This window comes from Pan troglodytes, chromosome 20 (assembly GCF_028858775.2).
Source record: "Pan troglodytes isolate AG18354 chromosome 20, NHGRI_mPanTro3-v2.0_pri, whole genome shotgun sequence".
Classification (NCBI taxonomy): Eukaryota; Metazoa; Chordata; class Mammalia; order Primates; family Hominidae; genus Pan; species Pan troglodytes.
Window position 1 is genome coordinate 35,912,952 of NC_072418.2, and position 20,249 is coordinate 35,933,200.

The window sequence follows — 20,249 nt, forward strand, 5'->3', positions numbered from 1 at the left end:
GCACCTACAAAAGTGAACATTCCAGGCTGGGTGCTGTGGCCTGTAATCTCAACACTTTGGGAAGCCGAGGGATGAGGATCCCTTGAGCCCAGGAAGTTGAGGCTGCAATGATCTATGATCGTGTCACTGCATTCCAGCCCAGGTGACAGAGTGAGACTCTGTCTCTTAAAAAACAAAGCAAATCAAAAAACAGAAAAAAAGTGGAAAAGTGGATCCTCCAGCCAAAGAGGGGGCACAATGGGCGGTCCCAGGAGAGGCCAGGTGATTCCACTGGTGCAGGGACGATGGGCCAGGAAGGAGAGATGCAGATCAGAAAAGCTGCCAAAGGAAGGGTCATTTCCTCTGGGCTTCGTGGGGTAACTAGGGTGTCACCAAATAGAACAGATGGGACGTTGAAAGCAAAGAGAACCACTTGTGCTGAGGCACAGGCACAGAAGAGGGCCCCATGTGGGCTCACGTGGCCCTCCAGCTGGAGTGGGAAGGCCCAGCCCTTGCAGACCTGTGCTGAGGGCACAGGCACAGGGGGGCCTGCGTCTCAGGCACTGTCCAGGTGGGGTGGGAAGGCCCAGCCCTTGCGGCCAGGGAGAAACCTGCAGCCAGTCCTGCCCATCACTGGAGCATGAGTCGTGTTGATAAGCGCTCCAGTTCTCCAAGGAAAGGTTATATTTTGCATAATTCGACAAATGGGACATGAAATAAGTTAATTGCAATTGGTAAAGTACAAACAGTTTGGGTTATAAACAAAGTTAAACATTATCCAGGAAATAAACAAGTGAATGTTTCCATGATACAGGATAAATACACAACCTTACTCTTCTAAGTTTAGTAAAAGGAGCCTTTATCACAAGGCAGTGGCATTCCTTCTTTGTAATGACTGTCTGCTGTGTACCAGGTGCCCTACTGGGTTCTGGGGATGTAGCCGTCAGCAAGAACGTCACAGTTCTTTCCCCAAGAAACATCTGACCTGTAAAGATGACTGACCAAAAGTATTTCTTGAAGGAGCAGCCTTCTATGGGAATGGAGAAAGGTTCTCCTGTGTACATTCTTCTGAATTAATTCACCAAGTGCAAGGGGGATGGAAACGGGCAGGTCCCTTTCGCCCTGCTTTGTTCATGTGAAAATGTGCGTGAGAGGTTGCTTAGACAGGTCCTGCCTGTTGTGTTCCTCCCTGAGAGGAAACTGCCATGGCCAGGCATGGTGGCTCACACCTATAATTCCAGTGCTTTGGGAGCCCAAGATGGGAGGATTGCTTAAGCCTGGGAGTTCAAGACCAGCCTGGGCAACATTGTGAGACCCCCATCTCTAAAAAAAAAAAATTAAAAATTAACCAAGTGTGGTGGTGCATGCCTGTGGTCTCAGCTACTGGGGAGGCTGAGTAAGGAGGATCGCTGGCACCCTGGAGTTCGAGGCTGCAGTGAGCTGTGATTGCGCCACTGCACTCCAGCCTGGGTGGAGGAGAGAGACCCTGTCTCAAAGAAAAAAAGAAAGAAAAAACAACAGCCATTTACTCAGCAAGGGGTACACAAAAGACCAGGCCCTCAGCTCCAGTGTCACTGGCTGCAAGGCAGCTCCATTGCAGTGACGGCCTTGGAGCAGGAGGAACAACTTTCACTTCACTTTCATTGAGCTTTCAAAGAAATAGGCATCCGTGCTTTAAAGACAGATTGGCAGGTGATGGAGGAGATGGGGTACGCACGTCCACAGAAGAAAATGTACAGTGTTGGGTCCCAAAGGCACAGACCCCCGCCTTGAGCTCTGGGAACTCACTAGTACGAGGCCATGGGCGAGTTCCTTTCCACACCTGCCTCACCAAACTCTGCTGTTAGCCTTGTGGACGAGAGGGGGTGATGACCTCTGTGATCTCATAGCATTACTGTGAGGCTCAAATGAAATGCATGGAATATTTTGCAAACTGTATGGCATATACAAAATAAGGTATTTTGTTAAAGCCTCACCTAAAATAATGTTAAGTGCTTTTTTCAGGTTACTAGGTACATTCATCATAAAATTGTTGGAAAATTGCATGATGCAAAAGTGATCCTGGCTTTGGGAAATACAGTTTGGATTGATCCAATGGTAAGTATGCATTTTTCTTAGAAATAAATCTGTTTGAATGGGCGGCTAAAATTATCCAGATTATTCTAAGCCCTCACTTGAATAACTGCTGCATAGAAACGGTGACTTATTTGGGGATTTGTTAGGGAGAGGTGTTTTTCATGTTATTTGGGTCATGAATTGGGTTGTGGGTTTAGTTTTTGTTCAGGGGAATATTTTACATTGTAACCCCAGTGCACACGTGCATTGTGTATGCGAGGCACACGCACGCACACACATGCAGCCGAACAAAGCTTTGTGAGGACTCCATGCTACATTCCCTGATGCTGACAGTTTCTAACTTTCTCATTCACCACGCACTTAACTGAGCACCTGCCACATGCCAGGAGCAGTGCTGGGCACTGGGGTTCCTTCTGTGAGCAAAGCAGACGAAGCCCCCATCCTGCAGAGCAGCCGTGGGAGGGGGTGGGGGAAAGGGGGAGGGGAGGACACATGACAAGGACATGTGACTCACGGGCCTCCGTGTCTCTCCACGGCTGCTGGCACCACCCTCCCTGCTTGTTCCCCAAGAGCTCCACTCCTCCACTCAAAGTTCTGCTGTATTAGACTTAAATCTCACTATGAATACTTACAAGATTTAACAGAGTCAATTTATAAAAACTTTTGCTGAATGTTATTTTTATGAGGTTGGAAAAGTTTTAACATGTTAAAAGGGAGTTTGGATATAAGGTTTAAGACTAAGCAGAAAATGGTTTTCAGAAGAGAAAATATGGATTACAAATGCAGGTATATGAGGAGATTTGGGCATCTTAGTTGATGTTGTGATAGTATTGTGTTTGTTTTTTGTTGGGGGGAGAAAAGCAGAAATTTTATTAAGCAGAGATTTAAAAGAGATTGAAGTAAAAAAGAAAGCCCACCTGGCGGATGTGTCCACACTGCAGCGCGTGTGGCAGTGACCACGGCGGCCAGAGGGAAACAGACCCACCCTCACCATCTCCACCCGCTCCTGCCCCCACCCATTTTGAGCAGAGAGAGGCTCCTCCACACATTCCCTGGTGGACACACATTCCTGGGGTTCACCTAGGAAGGGGCCCCAGCCAGGGCAGGCCTGGAGCACCCCCCACCCTCACCATGGGAGGGACAGCCCCTCCTATACCCACACTGCCACCAACAGTGCCAGGCTGTTGCAGATTTTTATGTTTTACTTAATTTTGTATAAATGGAAATGGATGAGGATGTTTGGTTGCAGAAAAGACAAACAGAAGAAATGGCCCAGAACAGGATTCAGGTCCTTGGCTTAGGTCCTTCCCATCAGGCAGACGCTGAGCCTCAGGAGGTAAAAGTAGTTGAGAAGGAATGAGAAAGATGTACAAATTATGCATCTGACTAGGGGTTTATCCCAGATTTGCTCTTGCCACCCCCCCACCACCTGCCCATATTTCTGTGGCATGGGGTGAGGCCTGGATGATTTGGATGGAACCTCAGGTAGGAAGCAGTCCAGATGCTGCCATGGAAAGCCCTGCACGTCGTGGCAAGCGCCGAAGTGCAGCCAACGTGGCAGGCTGAATGAACCAGAGAGGCCCTGTGGGAATGTCTGTGCTTCAGTTAAAATTCAGAGTGATTACTGCTAATGTTCAATTTTTTCATTGATTCAAGGTGCACATTACAAACCTTTCCAGTTTAAAAACCTCTGTCATTGATTATAATGTTCGAGCTGAAATTTTGTCCATGGGCATGGGCATTGATAATCCAGAACACGTAGAACAACTGAAAAAATTACGCGAAGATGCTAAGATACCAGCTTGTGAAGAAAGCCTAAGCCAGACCCCGTAAGTGGATTTCTGTCTCCTTTTTGGAAGAGTTGTTTTTTGGAAATACAACTCACAAGTGTTAAGGACATGTTTTATGAAAGTAGAAGAGTTGGCTGGGTGCGGTGGCTCACACCTGTAATCTCAGCACTTTGGGAGGCCAAGGTGGGCGGATCACGAGGTCAGGAGATCAAGACCATCCTGGCCAACATGGTGAAACCCTGTTTTTACTAAAAATACAAAAATTAGCTAGGTGTGGCGGCACGTGCCTGTAATCCCTGTTACTCGGGAGGCTGAGGCAGGAGAATCGCTTGAACCCGGGAGGCAGAGGTTGCAGCGAGCCAAGATCACGCCACTGCACTCCAGCCTGGCAACAGAGTGAGACTACATCTCAAAAAAGAAAAAAAAAAAAAAGTAGAAGGGTTTTTAATGAGTCTCCATGTACCCATCACTCAGTTGTAATAATGACCAAGATTTTGGAAATCTAGTTTTATCTATACCCCAGCCCACACTTGCTTTTGTTGGAGTATTATAAAGCAGATCTCAAATATAGTATTTTACCTGTATCTCTTACAGAAAGGATTGTTGTTAACTTTTTCTTGACAAATAACGCACACACAGAAAAGTGCGCACATCAGACGTGATGTGTTTCCTGAACATACCTGTGTAACCAGCCCAGATCAAGAAACAGAGCCTTGGCTCAGAGCCTCCCCTCCCTCTAGGTACTCCCCCTCCCCAAGAGGAGCCATTCTCCTGATGTCGAAAAGCAGGGATGGTTTTCCCCAGTTTTGCACTTTGTTTGAATGGAATTAGACAGTATGCCTCCTCCCCATAGTGAGTTACAGAAGCTAGGCTCAAAGGAGGCATAAATTCTCTAAATTCTCACAGCTACATAATGTTCCTTTGTATGAATATACCATTATTTGTTTACCCATTCTCCTGTTGACTGGGAAAATTTCCAGTTTGGGGTACTTCAGGTAATGGCGCTTTAAACATTACTGTACATGTCTTTTACAAATATATACACTTACAAATATATTTCTGACGGAATGGGATTACTGAGTCATAGTTAGAGTTACTACCCAATAGTGTTCCAAAGTGGCTGCGCCAGCGTCTCCTCCCATGGAGGGTATTAGAGAGACTGTGACAGTCACTCCGAGGAGGGATCCTGGCAGCTCCAGAGGGGGAAGGATCTGTATCAAGAACTCCTTCCAGCCAGGAGGAAAACAGCAGGCACCTGTTAGGAAAGTGGGCAAAAGACCTGAGCAGCCACTTCAGGATACCTAATTACCATATGAGAAGGTGCTGGAACTCCTGAGTCATCAGGGAGATGCAGATGAAAGCCCAGGGAGTAACACCACAGCATGCCCAGCCCACCAGAGAGGGGAATGAGAGAAGGAAGGAAAACACGCACCAAGTGTGGGCAGGGATGCGAGCGGCAGGGCTTCCAAAACTTGACCAGAGCACTGTTAGCACAGCTAAAAAGGCTCACAGCGATTCCTTCAATTGCATGTGTTTTATCGTGGCAAAATAAACATGACAACAGCTGCCATTTAAACTCTTTTTAAGTGTACAATTCAGTGGCATTTAGGACATTCTCAGTGTTGTGCAACCATCATCACTATCCATCTCCAGAACTTGCTCAGCATCTGGACAGAAACTCCATACTCCTTAAATAATAATTCCAGAGTCCACCCCCCGCCCAGCCCCCTACTCTCCTTTGTCTCTACGAATCTGCCAATCCTGGGCACTTTAAGTGGAATCGTCCACTGTTTACCCTTTTGTGCCTGGCTCATCTCAGTGTAAGGTCCTCAAGATCCACACGTGTTGCAGCCCGGGTCAGATTTCCTTCCCTTTGAAGCTCATCCTCCATGGCATGGATCACCACGTTTCGCTTCTCCGTTCATCTTCCTGCGCACACCTGGGCTGCTGCCCCTCTTGACTGTGGTGAGTGTGCTCCTGTGTATACAGGTGTACAAATACCTGTTTGAGCCCCTGCCTTCACTTCTCTGGGGTTGCTACTCAGAAGTGGAGCTGCTGGGCCCTGTGGGAATCCTGTGTATGATTTTTGGGGAACCTCCATCCAGGTTCCGCAGCAGCTTCCCCATTGCCTGTTCCAGCAGCCATGCCCGAGGCCTGCAGTTCTCCATGTCCTCTCCTTGACCCCGCCCGAGGTGCAAACTCCAGGTCTCTTCAGGGCTCTTCCGGGCATGCCTCTGTGCGCTTGTGCAATTCTAAATGGCCCGTACACACGACTGCTTTTGAACATCCTAATTCCCCAGTCTCTTGCTCTCTGCGTCTCCTCTGGCCCAGCCCACCCAGGCATCTTAGATCTGTAGGGTCTGGTAGCTTTAGAAGCAGGCCTCTGTCTCAAAAAAAAAAAAAAAAGTGTTTTTACCCATGCACTCCAAGCTCTGTCCTCCACTGTCCCCAGACAGGCTCCACAGATGCACATGATTATTTGCAAATGAAGTCTGCTCTGCTTTCTCCAGGCCGAGGGTGACAGGGACCAGTCCTGCTCAAGACCAGGATCATCCATCCGAGGAGCAGGAGGGGCAGGGGTGAGTAAGAACACCACAGAGCTTCCTCCCAGAATGCCAGGGACAGGGGGCCATGTGTGAGGGGGACGGTCCATGGGGACACCTGGGAGGAGTCTCCACGGGCTGAGGGAAGGACTGGGCTGTGAGTTCCAGGAGCAGGGATGAAGGTACTCAGAGCGGAGCAGAACACAGAGACCCGGAGGTGCTGGGCCAGGTCTTGTGGGGCCTGTGGCCACTGCAAGGAATGGGCTCTTGCTTCACAGAGGCAGGAGCCATGAGGGAGTTTTGAGCAGAGGAGTGACTTGAACAGAAGATGGTTCGTGGCTACTGTGTTGAGAACAGACTGAAGGGAGGGCTAGGGGACAAGACTGTGCCGGGAGCTTAGGACAGGAGGATGGAGGCTTGGACCAGGTGGCTTTGTGGAGGTTGAGAAGCTGCTGGTTTATCAGTGTGTTCTGCTAGAGCTGACGGGGCTCCAGGCAGCCTGCATCTGTGGCAAGAGCACAGCCCTCGTGGCAGGGCCTGGGAGCCCCAGAGGTGTGAGAGGAGGGGTCCGGGGGTGAGCCCTGGTGCCTCCACTGGGGAGCATGGAGTAGGGTGGGGACGTTGTAGCCAGCAGGTGGAGGGAAGCCTGGAGAGGTGAGTAGGCGAGGGATGCGTGTCCCGGACAGGAGTGATGAGCTAGCCCAGGTGCAGCTGCAGACCCAGCGAGTGAGGACCAAGACAGACAGCTGGGCTAGTGGCCTGCTGGACTAGTGGGCTGCTGGGCTAGTGACTTGCTGGGTTAGTGGCCTGCTGGACTAGTGACTTGCTGGTTTAGTGGCCTGCTGGGTTAGTGGTTGTTGGTGACCTTGAGAGATTCCTAAGTTCAGCTGAAAGGAGGATTTAAAATAATGTGGGCCAGGCTTGGTGGCTCATGATTGTAATCCCAGCACTTTGGGAGGCCGAGGCAGGAGGATTGCTCGAGCTCAGGAGTTCGAGACCAGCCTGGGCAACATAGCAAGACCCTGTCTCTACTAAAAATACAAAAATTAGCTGGGTTTGGTGGTACACGCCTGTAGTTCTAGCTACTTGGGACACTGAGGTGGGAAGATTGGTTGAGCCCAGGAGGTTTAGGCTGCAGTGAGCTGTGATTGTGCCACTGCACTCCAGCCTGGGTGACAGCAAGACCTTGTCTCAAAAAAAAAAAAAATGACAAAGATAAACATAGTATGATCTAAAATTTTTTAGTTTTTTACCTTAATAAAAATGGATACCTATAGGATTAGAATACAGGGTAGTTTCCCTCTACTTTCAAGAAAAAAAAATTTCCCATACTTTTAAGATACTTTTTTAGAAATGAAGATGTCATTAAACTTTAGTAGATTTAACCAAAATGCGTTTGGTGGCTTATGGGAAGCACTGACTTTGAGCCCCAGCCCTGTGTAAAGGCTCCCACAGCCCCCTTTCCCACTGTAGCTTTGTGGTTAAGGGAGCTTAACATACCCGTGGTCGCGAACACAGAGCATACAGCACTGCGAGGCACTGCGAGGTTTCACAGAGAGCCTGCTAGAAGAGACCCCATATCAGACAGCTCCTGGAGAACAGGGGATCCTGACAGGTAGAGAGGGAATGGCGAGAATATTTCATGCTGTGACCCGCGGATCTGGGAGCCACAGGACTTGGCGGTTGGCAGATGTTAGGGAACGTGGGTCTGCAGGTCTGAGCCCTGGTGCCTGGGGAATGCTGGTGCGGTGGACAGTGACAGGTGGTTTCCAGGCACAGCCCACAGCAGAGGAGGAGAGGCTGAGGTGGGCTGTGGAGGTGCCAGTTTTTAAGGTTACTGAAAGTCTACGCCTAGGGCTCAGGAAAGCAGCTGAGGAAGGCTCTTGGTTTGCTGCTGTTTGAGGAGAGTCAAAGCTCAGTGAGTGTGAGGAGGAAGGAATCTACCTAGCAGAGGAGGATCTGTCGAAGGAGAAGAGGGTGGGCGACTGCACAGAGCCTGGGGAGGGGCGGTGGCTGGGGACGCTCGCTGCCTGAATCTGGAAAGTGCCACACTGCAGGCTTCATCTGGGCCCGTCAGAAGACAGGCACGGACCCCTCCTTCTCACAGGTTTGTGTGTGTGGCTGTCAGAAGACAGCACACCCCTCCTCCTTGTGTGTGTGTGTTTGCTCATTTAGGCTTGAATTGTCTCTTCAAGGATGTATAAAAACCGAGTCACATTGTCACCCACGAGGAAGGGAGCTGGCTGGCTGGGGAGCAGGGGTGAGAGGAGCTTTTCAGTGTACAGCCAAATTTGACTTCTTTTAAAATACTGAACCACATGAATGTGGTTACCTATTCAAAGAACCAAAAGAATACCACCATTTAAAAATTTTAAAATAAGTATTCTAGCTAGTTATTAAGTAGGATAAAATATGGGGCAGCACGTTGAATTTAGTACGTTCCCATATGTTTAAATGTGTGTATGTGTCCATGTGTTTTAGATAGAAAGGCATAGAAGGCAATAATTTCTTTTTTATGCAAAGAATATTTCTAGAAGTGGGCCCAAACTGGTAACAGGGGTGGTCTTTGGGAAGATGGCCCCAGAGACTGGGTCAGGGGAAGCAGGAAACTGGCTTGTCACTTTCTGTCCTTTGGTCCTGTTTGAAGTGGGCAGCAGTGAGTATGGAAGGCAAACCATCTTGGTGAAGAGTGAAGGCCTGCCTGGTCCCATGTCAGTCACGCACTGTGTGCTTGCCCGTCATCCTCATCGGAAGGAACAGAGTTGATGGGCTGCCTGGGGCATCTTAAATGAGTCATAAGCTCTATGTGGGTCTGACTCCAGGGCCACAGGCACTTCACAGTCATTTATTGCCTGCCTTCCTCTTCCACTTGGGCAGTTCCTGTAGAGAGCCAGGTGTTAACCCCTGCCTCTCCCGTCTAGGACGCCTCCTCCAGCAGAAGATGCTGCTTGCCTGCAGAGCCCCCAGCCTGAGGACACGGGTGCAGAAGGAGGGGCTGAGTCCAAGACGAGCTCAGAAACCCAGAAGCCTGGTGGGTACTTGGTATTCGAAAGATGGTTAAGTTCAAATCGTTAATGTCTGGAAAATTGCTAATGTTTAGACTTTCTACTTTGAGACGAAATGTAGAGAAGATGACATAAACTGATATCACCTAACTGTTCTTATTTTTGACAGGTCAGCCCCCAATGTTTTGTTTTTGTAGTCTGAGGTCTAATATCCATCCAGTGATGTGCACAGATGTTAAGTGAACAGCTCAGCAGAGTGTGTGTGTGTGTGTGTGTGTGTGTGTGTGTGTGTGAACCACACCCACATCGAGCTGTTGAACATTTCCAGGACCTCAGCAGTCTCCTGTCCGGAACCCTCCTGACTGACCATTCTGATTTCTGACACCATGAGTTTTGCTGACTTGGAAGCATATAGAATACATTCTTTTATTTTAAATAGAGATGGAGTCTCACTGTGTTGCCCAGACTGATTTTGAACTCCTGGCCTCAAGTGATCCTTCTGCCTTGGCCTCTAAGAGTGTTGGGATTATAGGCGTGAGCCACTGTGCCCCGCCTATAGTATATGTTCTTGTGGCTTCCTTCAGTCAACATTATGTGTGTGAAATTAATCTGTATTATTGCAAGTGGAGGCATTTTTTCTTAATCTTGGAAAGTATTTGCATATTGCATGGCTCTCTCCAGACTTTACATCTAGGCTCACTTTTATTGCACAGCGCCTCAGCAAAGAGGAGGAGCTGGCGTTAATAGAGTTGGCTGACCTTGGCCAGGCTAATTGCACGGACTTAGCAGACATTTCTGACGTGTATGAACTTGGCACTGAGTTAGATGCCATAAAGAAAAAAGATAATTAGCTGGGCGTGGTGGGGGGGCACCTGTAATTCCAGCTACTCAAGAGGCTAAGGTGGGAGGATCAATTGAACCCGGGAGGCAGAGGTTGCAGTGAGCCAAGATTACCCCACTGCACTCCAGCCTGGATGACAGATTGAGACTATAAAAAACAAAAAACAAAAACAAAACTGGTTGGGCATGGTGGCTCATGCCTATAATCCCAACACTTTGGGGGGCTGAGGCGGGCAAATCACTTGAGGTCAGGAGTTTGAGACCAGCCTGGCCAACATGTTGGAACCCCATCTCTACTAAAAACACAAAAATATTAGCCAGCTGTGGTGGCGCACGCCTGTAGTCCCTACTACTTGGGAGGCTGAGGCAATAGAATCTCTTGAACCCAGGAGGCAGAGGTTGCAGTGAGCCAAGATTGCACCACTGCACTCTTGCCTGGGCAACAGAACGAGACTCTGTCTCAAAATAAATAAATAAATAAACAAACAAACAAACAAATAATAGATAAACGGGGCTGGGTGCGGTGTCTCACGCCTGTAATCCCAGCACTTTGGGAGGCCAGGACGGGCAGATCATGAGATCAGGAGATCGAGACCATCGTGGCTAACACGGTGAAACCCCGTCTCTACTAAAAATACAAAAAATTAGCCAGGCGTGGTGGTGGGCACCTGTAGTCCCAGCTACTCGGGAGGCTGAGGCAGGAGAAGGGTGTGAACCCTGGAGGCGGAGCTTGCAGTGAGCCAAGATCGTGCCACTGCACTCCAGCCTGGGTGACAGAGCGAGACTCCGTCTCAAAAAAAAAAAAAAGATAAATGGGACAAAACTCAAGCCCCTTGTGGAAGGAGAAGTCAGTAAGTCAGTGAGGGAGAAGGAAAGGAGAGGTGAGGAGACCATTTGCCGTCACTGGAATTTATCTTCGTGTGGCCTTTTAATTTTGATATTCACTGTCTTTATGAAATGGAGTTAGATCATTGCTCCTTGTCTTGACAAATCTTAGAAATTGCCCAGACAACATATATTGATAAACTCATCCCATGACTAGACAAAGTCTCCAACACTCCAGTGCTGGGAGCTCCAGCTTTCCACACTGAAGATATTCTGCACCTCTGCTGTGGTCCCTCATTCCGCTTCCCAGGAGGGCGGGATAAGATCCTGGGAGGGTGGACCCTGCATGGCTCTGCTCCCTTTGATATGCATCCGAGACAGTGAAACCCACAGATAACACAGCTGAGGTGCTGAGAGCCCCAGAGGGTGGTTTGCTCCCTGACAGGTTCATTCCTCATTGAGGATGGAGAGTGTGGGGGGAGGAGCCGCAGAGGTGGCTCCTGTGACGAAGGCAGCCTTGCCCACTGCCTGTGTGATTCCCATGCATCTCTGGGTATGTTCTGGAAGTTGTTTCCTAAGGAAATTCTTCCAGCCATTTCCCCACACAGCTTTTTTTTGGGGGGTGGGAGGGGATTGTTGTGAAGGATGGGGGTCATCTGGAAGGATGGGTTTAGACGCATTTCATTGTTGCCGTGGTCCAAACCCAGGTTCTTCATCACAGTCCCATGTGCTGCTCTTGCTGGCCGTGACTGTGGCTGGTGAGGTGAGAGGTGCAAGTGAGGAGAAAGGATCTTCCGGAGCTGAGTGGTACGTGGGGGACTGAATGTAGCTGTTAAAATGCACATACATCTTCTCTTCATAAAGTTTGCCCCTGGATTCGGCCACAGCGGGGGGCAACTGGTTTCACTGTGTGGGAACCACTGGAAAAGGGTTCTGAAGAGTTCTGGGAAAGACAGTTTGCAAGGCCAGCTGGTCAGAGGAACAGGGTCATTGGGACAACAGTTGTCATTAAGAGGATTTTCCCAGAGCAGTGTTTATTCCACGGTAGCAGACCGGGATCCAGTAGACTGCAGAGGGGGCTGAAGAGGGTCTGCACTGTCGCAGGCCCTGCTACCGGCCCATTTGCACTTTGCATAGAGCCTGGTGTGGGGCCCAAGGGGGACGTCAGGGCAGCCAGGTGGGTCCCCCAAACCATAGCCCTTGGAGGACATGCAGTTGTTTACTGAGCTCTACTGGGAAGCTCTGGCTATTAGATGTCCACTGCAGCCACCAGGCACTTGGCCACCTTCCTGGAAGAGCCGTTGTCTCAGCTGGAAGAGACTTCATCTCTGGGCTCCTGCTCAGGTTCAGGCAGGTGAAGGAAAATGTCATACACTTTCTTCATGGTTCTTCTTGCCTCGGCTTCCCGCAGGGTTTCTGGTATTTGGATAGTCAGTGTCTCCATGTGGCTAGAAAAGTATGATGCATCCATTGTGCTGCCACACACTGGTGAGGGGCAAGGCCTGAGCTTCAGAGGCTCATCACAGTTAGGGCAGCATTCCTCCGCAGCATCTGCCAGCCCTGCTGCAGCTGGTCGGTCTCAGGTGGACCCCATGCCCTCCTCTGCAGACGTGACACCCGCATGCCACTGTGCCAGGCAGGGCTTCTGGAGGACGCAGGTGTGGGGTTGTTTGTGTTGCATGTGGCCCGGCTCGGGGGCTGCTGCCTGCTCTTGCCCTCCTAGCTGTAGCTGTGCTCTGTGCAAGCAAACACGATCTCGGGACCCTAAACTCCCTCTGCCAAAGGGGAAGTTACACGCTGGACCTGGGTCTAAGCCTGTCTGCTTTTGTTCCCAAGCAGACAGCTGTCACTTCATAGCCCTGGGTCATAGCCCCGAGTCCTGTTTTGTCTCCTGTCACATGTCACTGTATCTTGTGTAAAGCTAGCTTTCCTGAGCTCGAGGGGATGCGTGATTGTCTTTGTCCTGCCCCGCCCCCCGCCGCCCTTTCTTCCTCCAGCTTGCTCTTCCTTTTAGACACAGATGTTTAGGAAGCTCCTTTGGAAAAGCAGAGGCCATGGCGCTCCTGTGATTTGTGTTTCCCGGGGCACATCCTCAACTTTGGATAAATCAACCTCGAGTCGGCTGAGACTCCCTCAGTCCCTTTTTGGTTGACGGCTCCAAGGAGGAACCTGGCCGCTTGCTCCCAGAAGCAGTGTCTTGTTCTTGTTCGCATTCAGTGGCAGGACAGCCTCCTTCGCACCCTAGCTTCACGGCTCTGTCTTTAGGATCAGTCCCAGCTCTGTGATCAGGCCAGGCCACCCCGGGTTTCCTCTGCTTTCCTCTCAGAAGGGCTTGGGGATTGTGCTCTCCAAGGTTCTTGACGTCACTGGGTCAGCACACTCTTTTCCTGAGGCCACTCGATGGCAGGCGGCATGTGACACCGAGGATGGCGCTTTCTCAGCAGGAGTCTGTTTGTTTCTTTGCCATTGTTTTCTATACCATGAATAAACCACAGAGGGTGGATCTGTTTTCCATCTCAGGCTACTGTGATTCCAGCAGCTGTGAACATTCTTACTCCGGTGTTTGGATGGAAGCCTTGCCTGTTGGAGATTGAGAAGTTCACATTGCGTTGTTTGAGAATATGTGATGTCCAGCACTGGCTCCTCGTGCGTGCTGGCCGCTGTCCTTAGGGCATCCTGGCAGGTCAAGACAGCTCCAGAGAAGCCTGCATGTTTGTATCCAAGGCCAGCCACTGCAATGAGGTTCTTTTTCAAATGAGTGACTTCACTTCCTGGTCATTGAATTTTAATACTTGTCAAAGGCTGTTTTTATTTTAAAATAAAATTTTAGGCCAGGCACAGTGGCTTAAGCCTGTAATCCCACCACTTTGGGAGGCCGAGGCAGGTAGATCACCTGAGGTCAGGAGTTCGAGACCAGCCTGACCAACATGGTGAAACTCCATTCCTACTAAAAATACAATATTAGCCGAGTGTGGTGGCGCATGCTTGTAATCCCAGCTACTTGGTAGGCTGAGGCAGGAGAATCGCTTGAACTCGAAGGCGGAGGTTGCAGTGAGTCAAGATCATACCATCGCACTCCAGCCTGGGCAACAAGAACGAAACTCCATCTCAAAAATAAAATAAAAATTTTAAAATTTTGTTTACCTATGTGATGGTTTTAATTTTTTCTAACTGTTCTTTGCAGCTAGATACTAGGGTTACTCAATTTACACTTTTATGTGATTCCTCATCTAGAAGTTGCATAAGGTACAAAAAAGTATATATATGTGTGTACATGATGGAGTTACATATAAATAACCTGTAGGAAAATATGACCTTGATTTTGTGCAGAAACTTTATCTGGAAATACTGAAGGTGCCTTCATTAGCAGAACTGCACAGCCGCCTCTGAAAAGGTACGTCCACTCGGCATGGAGGAGTCAGCGTCCCTTACCCAGTAAATAAGATCAATGAATGCGCAGGTCTTTCTTCTTCTAGCTTCCACCCACAAATAAAATGGTTCCAAAAAGAAGATGTCGTCATCTTAAAGATAAGAATAAGGAATGTAAAGGACTACAAGTGTCAGTATTTAAGGGATAGAGTCGTTTTCAGGTAGGTTTATGTATAGTCATATAAAGTAAAATAGAAATAATTTCTAGCATTTTAAAAGGCTGACTTTATTTCTTTTTATAAACCCAGTGCTTGGGTGGGAGACAAATTTTACCTGGCTGATCTGGAGCTGCGGGGCAACATAAGGAAAGATGACTGCAAATGTGTGATTAGAAACGATGAACCTGTAATCACTCTGGCCAAAGAGAGAAGGGAGGCATGGTGTCACCTACTCAGACAGAGGGTGAGTTGGGATGCACTCAGCGGGTGGTCTTTACCCTGCGTGTGTCATATTCACACACTCACTGTCAGCTGTTCTCTTGAACAGAACCCCAACGTGGCTTTTGATTTTGATCACTGGGAAGACTGTGAAGAGGACAGCCACTTCCCCAAGGGTAAGGCATGGAGCGCCCACTCTCCGAGGGGTTGTAGGTTCTGAGGGCAGTGAGGGACACCATCACCCACTTAGGAATTCAGCCTTGGTGGAAGTGGACCATTCATGTCAAGCCCTGAGAAATCAGTTTTCTCTTTGTTGATCTTGGTGCTAAATGTTCTGGTTTCAGTACTTTTCAACCCTTGGTGATAAACACACCTTTTAATAACACACTACAGATATTCTTCCTAGAAGAATAAATTATTTGTAAGCAGACCAATTTGACCTGCTCATTTCTTTCCTAAAATAATGAAAATATAAGATACATAGAGCTGGAACCCAAGGCATTTTTTTCTGCATTGACCCAAATAATGGGGGGAAATAAAGATTTGCTGATTAGTCTACACTTATTTGTTATAATATCTTACTCCTTTAGTAGTGAATTCTAAAAACCTGCCGTACACAGTGACAGAGGTGGTTGAAGACAGTAGCAGCACTTCAGAGGATGACGACAGTGAGAGTGAATGAGAAGGTGAATGACGTCCTCAAGAGCGGCTGGAAGATGTTGAACAAAAATGGATATTGCCATGTGACCAACAGTTAAGAAAACAGTCAGTCATAACCAAATCTTTTTCTTTTCTTTTTTTTTTTTTTTTGAGACAGAGTCTTGCTCTGTCAGCCAGGCTGGAGTGCAGTGGCATGATCTTGGCTCACTGCAACCTCTGCCTCACAGGCTCAAGCAATTCTCCTGCCTCAGCCTCCCGAGTAGCTGGGATTACAGGCGTGTGCCACCATGTCTGACCAATTTTTGTATTTTTAGTAGAGACAGGGTTTCACCATGTTGGACAGGCTGGTCTCAAACTCCTGACCTCAGGTAATCCTCCCACCTCAGCCTCCCAAAGTGCTGGGATTACAGGTGTGAGGCACCACACCCGGCCAACCAAATCTTTCTTTACCTCAAGGATAAATGATTACTGTCACCTTGTGGTGCTGGACTTGATAACGGTGAGAAATTCTTCATTGACTTAAAAATAGGCTGATGATAAGACCATCAAAGGAGGGTGGACACGGAGAAACGGCAGGTGTGGTCTGATTCCGCCGGCTTGTCTGTCCTGTCTGGCGCCTCTCGCCGCTCACCCTGGCAGAGCAGACATGCATCTGGGTGATGAAATGCACTGTCTGGAGTCAGTCCATTCATTTTTTTTCACCTAGACCTTTGATACATTGCTACAAACCTGATCTTACACATATAAATTGAGGTTTCTAATGTACACACTTAGACTCAGCAACTGTTGAACCAGCCCTTTCAACCATGAGATAGTGGGATTTAACATAACCATCTATGTGAATTGATAGTGTTAGCATTCTTGGATAGTGATAGCTCCTCAGAGTAAGTTGACTTCTGATGAAGAGATAGTCCAGGGATAGAAATTGGATTGCTCAATAAGACCCAGGCCTTTCCGGGGTGAAGCTGCTGGTTCTAAACAATCCCTTGGACCTTCAGAGTCCTGAGCAAATGGCACAAAGGTTGCTTTTTAGTGGAAATTCACAAGGGCCTGTGGGGTGCCTGGAGGTGATCTTTGAATGCCTACATGTCGTGAGCCCTGCAGACATTCGCCACCCCATCCGCATGGTGGCTGCAGCACTGGGGGGGGTCACCAGGTTTAGGGGAGGAGTGTATGTAGTCATGGCCACACCCAGAGGCTGGCTTTTGTGCTTTGGGTTTCTTTGTTGACTGAAAAAGCGAGAAAGGTGAGCTATTGGGAAATTAAAAGTCCTGTGCACTCAGTGTCTTGTTTATCAGCTTTGCCTCGGAATGGAAAAGAATTTGGATAGAACGTGAGTGTTGTGTGACGGCCCCAAGATCTTTATTATTTTTTTGTATCAGAAAGCGCCGATGCCCAGGCTTATGTATGTCCCAGCAGAAGCCACTGCTTGAACTAGAGGTGAACTTTGTCATCAGGCTGTCCTGTGAGCAGGTCTGGATCACACTCTGGCTCAGTTTTCTCATCTGTAAAATGAGACATCCCCTCATTGTGTGGCCTGGCCTTGTCTCAGGGAGCGCCCGCCGAGTGCTGCTGGGTTGGGCAGTTTTTCTGCCCAGTGGCTCTGTGATGGGGGCTCAGAGCCCTGGCCTCCCCTGGGAGGACACGCTGTGCAGCCAGGACAGCTGCCGGGAGTGTGCCCAGGTCACTGCTATGACCTTCACAGGGTGACTGGCAGGTATCAAATAGGCCCATGAAGGAAGATGGTGATTTTCCTTTTTCGTAGCTAAATTGGGCAGGCTCTTGGGAAGTAGAAAGTTCTGGTGTTTTTGCTGGCGAAGGTTTTGACTGTGGAGCTCTTCTAACACCCATATCAGTGTCCGTTTCTCTGCATGTGGCTGCTGCCCTGTTGGTGGAGCTCTGGGGGCAGAGACCAGGCCGCCGTCCAGTGGCTCCCCGTGCGCACCAGCTGCCTGCTGTTTACACCCCGGTGCGCCGAGTCTCTTTCATACAGCATAGCAAATGATGATAGCTAGTGACAATGTGTTTCCTGTGCACGCGTGAAAATGCAGGGAGGACAACTGCATGCTTAGATCTGTTTCTTTTTTCAGACATTCAAATGTTCTAATATCTGAATCTAACATTTTGTAGGATATAGGATGCTGATTATGTGAACAATTAGTCATTGGTTTTCTGTACGGCTATGATTTCAAGTTATGTCTGATTTCAAGTTTTGGGCAAATATCTAAAATGCAAGGTGAAAGTGCCTTTGTCTCTATGCTTCTAAAATCGCTCATGCTTAGTTGTGGTATGGATGTCTTCCGCAGTGTATCATCAATAAAATTTCACTGTTTTCACAGAAATGTTGCTTTTTACATTTTTTTAAACAGTACTTTCCCTGAATGCCAAACACAGAATAAAACTTTACTCACCACACTTTCTGGTTTGACTAAAACGCCCGTGAAGGCTGCTAGGGAGCCAGCGATGCTGACTGGCAACGCAGGCGACCCTCGTGATGAGCACACCAGCTGTGGAGGGTTCTGGATGGAGGCTCAGCTCTTGCCATTCATCCTGGCAGATAGATACATGCCACGCACATCACAGGTTCAGCACAGGGCGCCAGTACTTTTAGGGTAGGGGAGAGTGGGTGAGAAACATTTGTACTTTAATATTTTTGTATATTTATTTACTTTTTGAGTTGGGGTCTCTGTCATCCAGGCTGGAGTGCAGTGGCATGATGATGGCTCACTACACCCTGGACTCCAGGCTCAGGTGATCCTCCCACCTCAGCCTCTTGAGTAGCTGGGGCTACAGGTGTGCAACACCATGCCTGGCTAATTTTTTAATGTTTTTTATAGAGACATGATTTTGCCATGTTGCCCAGGCTGGTCTTGAACTCCTGGACTCAAGCGATCTATCCGCCTTGGCCTCCCAAAGTGCTGAGATTATAGGCATGAGCCACCACACCTGGCCAGTAATTTACTGTTGTTTTAAAATCTATAGCAATCAATCAGTCAAAGCAAAAATGTCATCCATTTTATATAAGAGAGAGACCTTATTGACATTGAGTTTAAAGAACACCTTTCATTTAAGTGTGATGTGCCCCTTGTTAAATAGCTGCCACTGTAATGGAGGCTTTTATTCAGCCCTTCCCTAAGCATCTGCCTTTTGTTTGTTAGGTGACATCTCACCTGACAACAACTTTAGCAAACACTTGCCACTTCCCCTTTCTAGAACCCCCACTCAGAGAACTAAGAATATCTAAAAATAACAATATTTTAAACATCTGAGTATATTTTATTCATAAGAAAAAAAGGAAGAAATAACCACAAATATTGCTTAAGAAAATAAATTCAGCTGACTTGGCTACAAGAGGCAGAGCTTGTTACTCAGGGTCTTCCTCCGGTGGGACCACTTCCATTAGCATCTGAAGGTGCATGGTAATCGGCTCTGAAATAAGAGTCAAAAATGAGTACAGTTAGTTAGTTAGACTGAAATTCGAAAGTTTCACTGGAGTTGTGGGTGAGGGTGACATTGTTCTCAGTCTTTGGTGATGTGTCACCTAGACCCTGTGCTCAGGGGATGGCCAGCTTTCCTGTCTTCTGGTTGGATTTCACACTTTCCTGGCTTCTGTCTTCTCCTAGAATTGCAGGAATAGAAATAAAAACCTCCTAGGAGTGTCCGGAGGGACGATTGCACTTTCCAGTTCAGATGAGCTGAACAGGAGAAACAGGCAGGCTTTTAATCACATTCACTTAATAAATCTTAACTGGCTGTTACAGGCTGCCGCAGCCAGAGTTAAATTGCACACAGCCCAAGTCCTGTCCTCAAGGAGCTCCTGGAAGAGGATGCCCAGGAAGTCTTAAAGGCTTTTAGAAATGGGGTTTCCTAGGCAGGCGGATCACGAGGTCAGGAGATCAAGACCATCCTGGCTAACACAGTGAAACCCCGTCTCTACTAAAAATACAACAACAAAAAAAGAAATAGGGTTTCCTGCAGTTGAATCTGTTGTAAAGGATAAAACATTGTGAATGTAATATAGACTTTTTGTTTTTGTGTTTTTTGAGGTGGACTCTCGCTCTGTTGCCCAGGCTGGAGTGCAGTGGGGGGATCTTGGCTCACTGCAAGCTCCGCCTCCCGAGTTCACACCATTCTTCTGCCTCAGCCTCCTGAGTAGCTGGGACTACAGGCGCCTGCCACCACGCCCGGCTAATTTTTTTTTGTATTTTTAGTGGAGACGGGGTTTCACCGTGTTAGCCACGATGGTCTCGATCTCCTAACCTCGTGATCTGCCCCTTCAGCCTCCCAAAGTGCTGGGATTACAGACATGAGCCACCATGCCCGGCCGAATATAGACTTTTTTTAAGGTGTAATTCCGTCTCTTTTGATGTACTTTGACACAAGTGCTTTCTTTTCAGAAGCAAAAGTGGCTACTAACATAGCTAAACTTTTAAACAACAACTGTCCTAAAACTGATGAGGGTCAGGACTGCTGAAAAAGTGAGCCCTGTGCCCTTGGCATTAAAAGGCTTGGGCCCCAGCCCAGTTCCCCAGGCCAAGGCCATGACTTTTTGTGTGTCTTTGCAATGCTGCTAGGCCTCTTAGATGATGTCTGCATATCAGACAAAGGAGAATGGTGTTTCAGGATGAGACTCATGATGGTGGGAATATGCCTAACGCTACTGAACTTTACACTGAGAAGTGGCTGAGATAGAAACGTTTATGTTGTGTGTCTTTCGCAATTAAA

General features: G+C 48.2%; 2 protein-coding genes across 7 annotated transcripts in view; one reads left to right on the plus strand and one right to left on the minus strand.

The window, feature by feature from the left end:
* The window catches only part of TDRD12 (tudor domain containing 12), a 112,914-nt gene extending 95,048 nt beyond the window's left edge, over positions 1 to 17,866 (plus strand). For 2 of the 3 annotated variants that reach the window (XM_063801476.1, XM_024351152.3), the window contains exons 25-33: positions 1,984 to 2,076; positions 3,712 to 3,884; positions 6,356 to 6,424; positions 9,310 to 9,419; positions 14,389 to 14,452; positions 14,535 to 14,648; positions 14,736 to 14,889; positions 14,974 to 15,040; positions 15,455 to 17,866. In XM_063801476.1, the coding sequence (XP_063657546.1) occupies positions 1,984 to 2,076; positions 3,712 to 3,884; positions 6,356 to 6,424; positions 9,310 to 9,419; positions 14,389 to 14,452; positions 14,535 to 14,648; positions 14,736 to 14,889; positions 14,974 to 15,040; positions 15,455 to 15,546 (936 nt within the window). In that variant the 3' untranslated portion in view covers positions 15,547 to 17,866. The remainder of the gene's footprint in view (positions 1 to 1,983; positions 2,077 to 3,711; positions 3,885 to 6,355; positions 6,425 to 9,309; positions 9,420 to 14,388; positions 14,453 to 14,534; positions 14,649 to 14,735; positions 14,890 to 14,973; positions 15,041 to 15,454) is intronic. The other variant, XM_063801475.1, reaches the window with a different exon arrangement.
* Positions 17,867 to 18,779: 913 nt separating this feature from the next.
* The window catches only part of SLC7A9 (solute carrier family 7 member 9), a 39,174-nt gene continuing 37,704 nt past the window's right edge, over positions 18,780 to 20,249 (minus strand). For all 4 annotated transcript variants that reach the window (XM_016935622.4, XM_001152116.3, XM_001152169.3 and 1 more), the window contains one exon: positions 18,780 to 18,953. In XM_016935622.4, the coding sequence (XP_016791111.1) occupies positions 18,889 to 18,953 (65 nt within the window). In that variant the 3' untranslated portion in view covers positions 18,780 to 18,888. The remainder of the gene's footprint in view (positions 18,954 to 20,249) is intronic.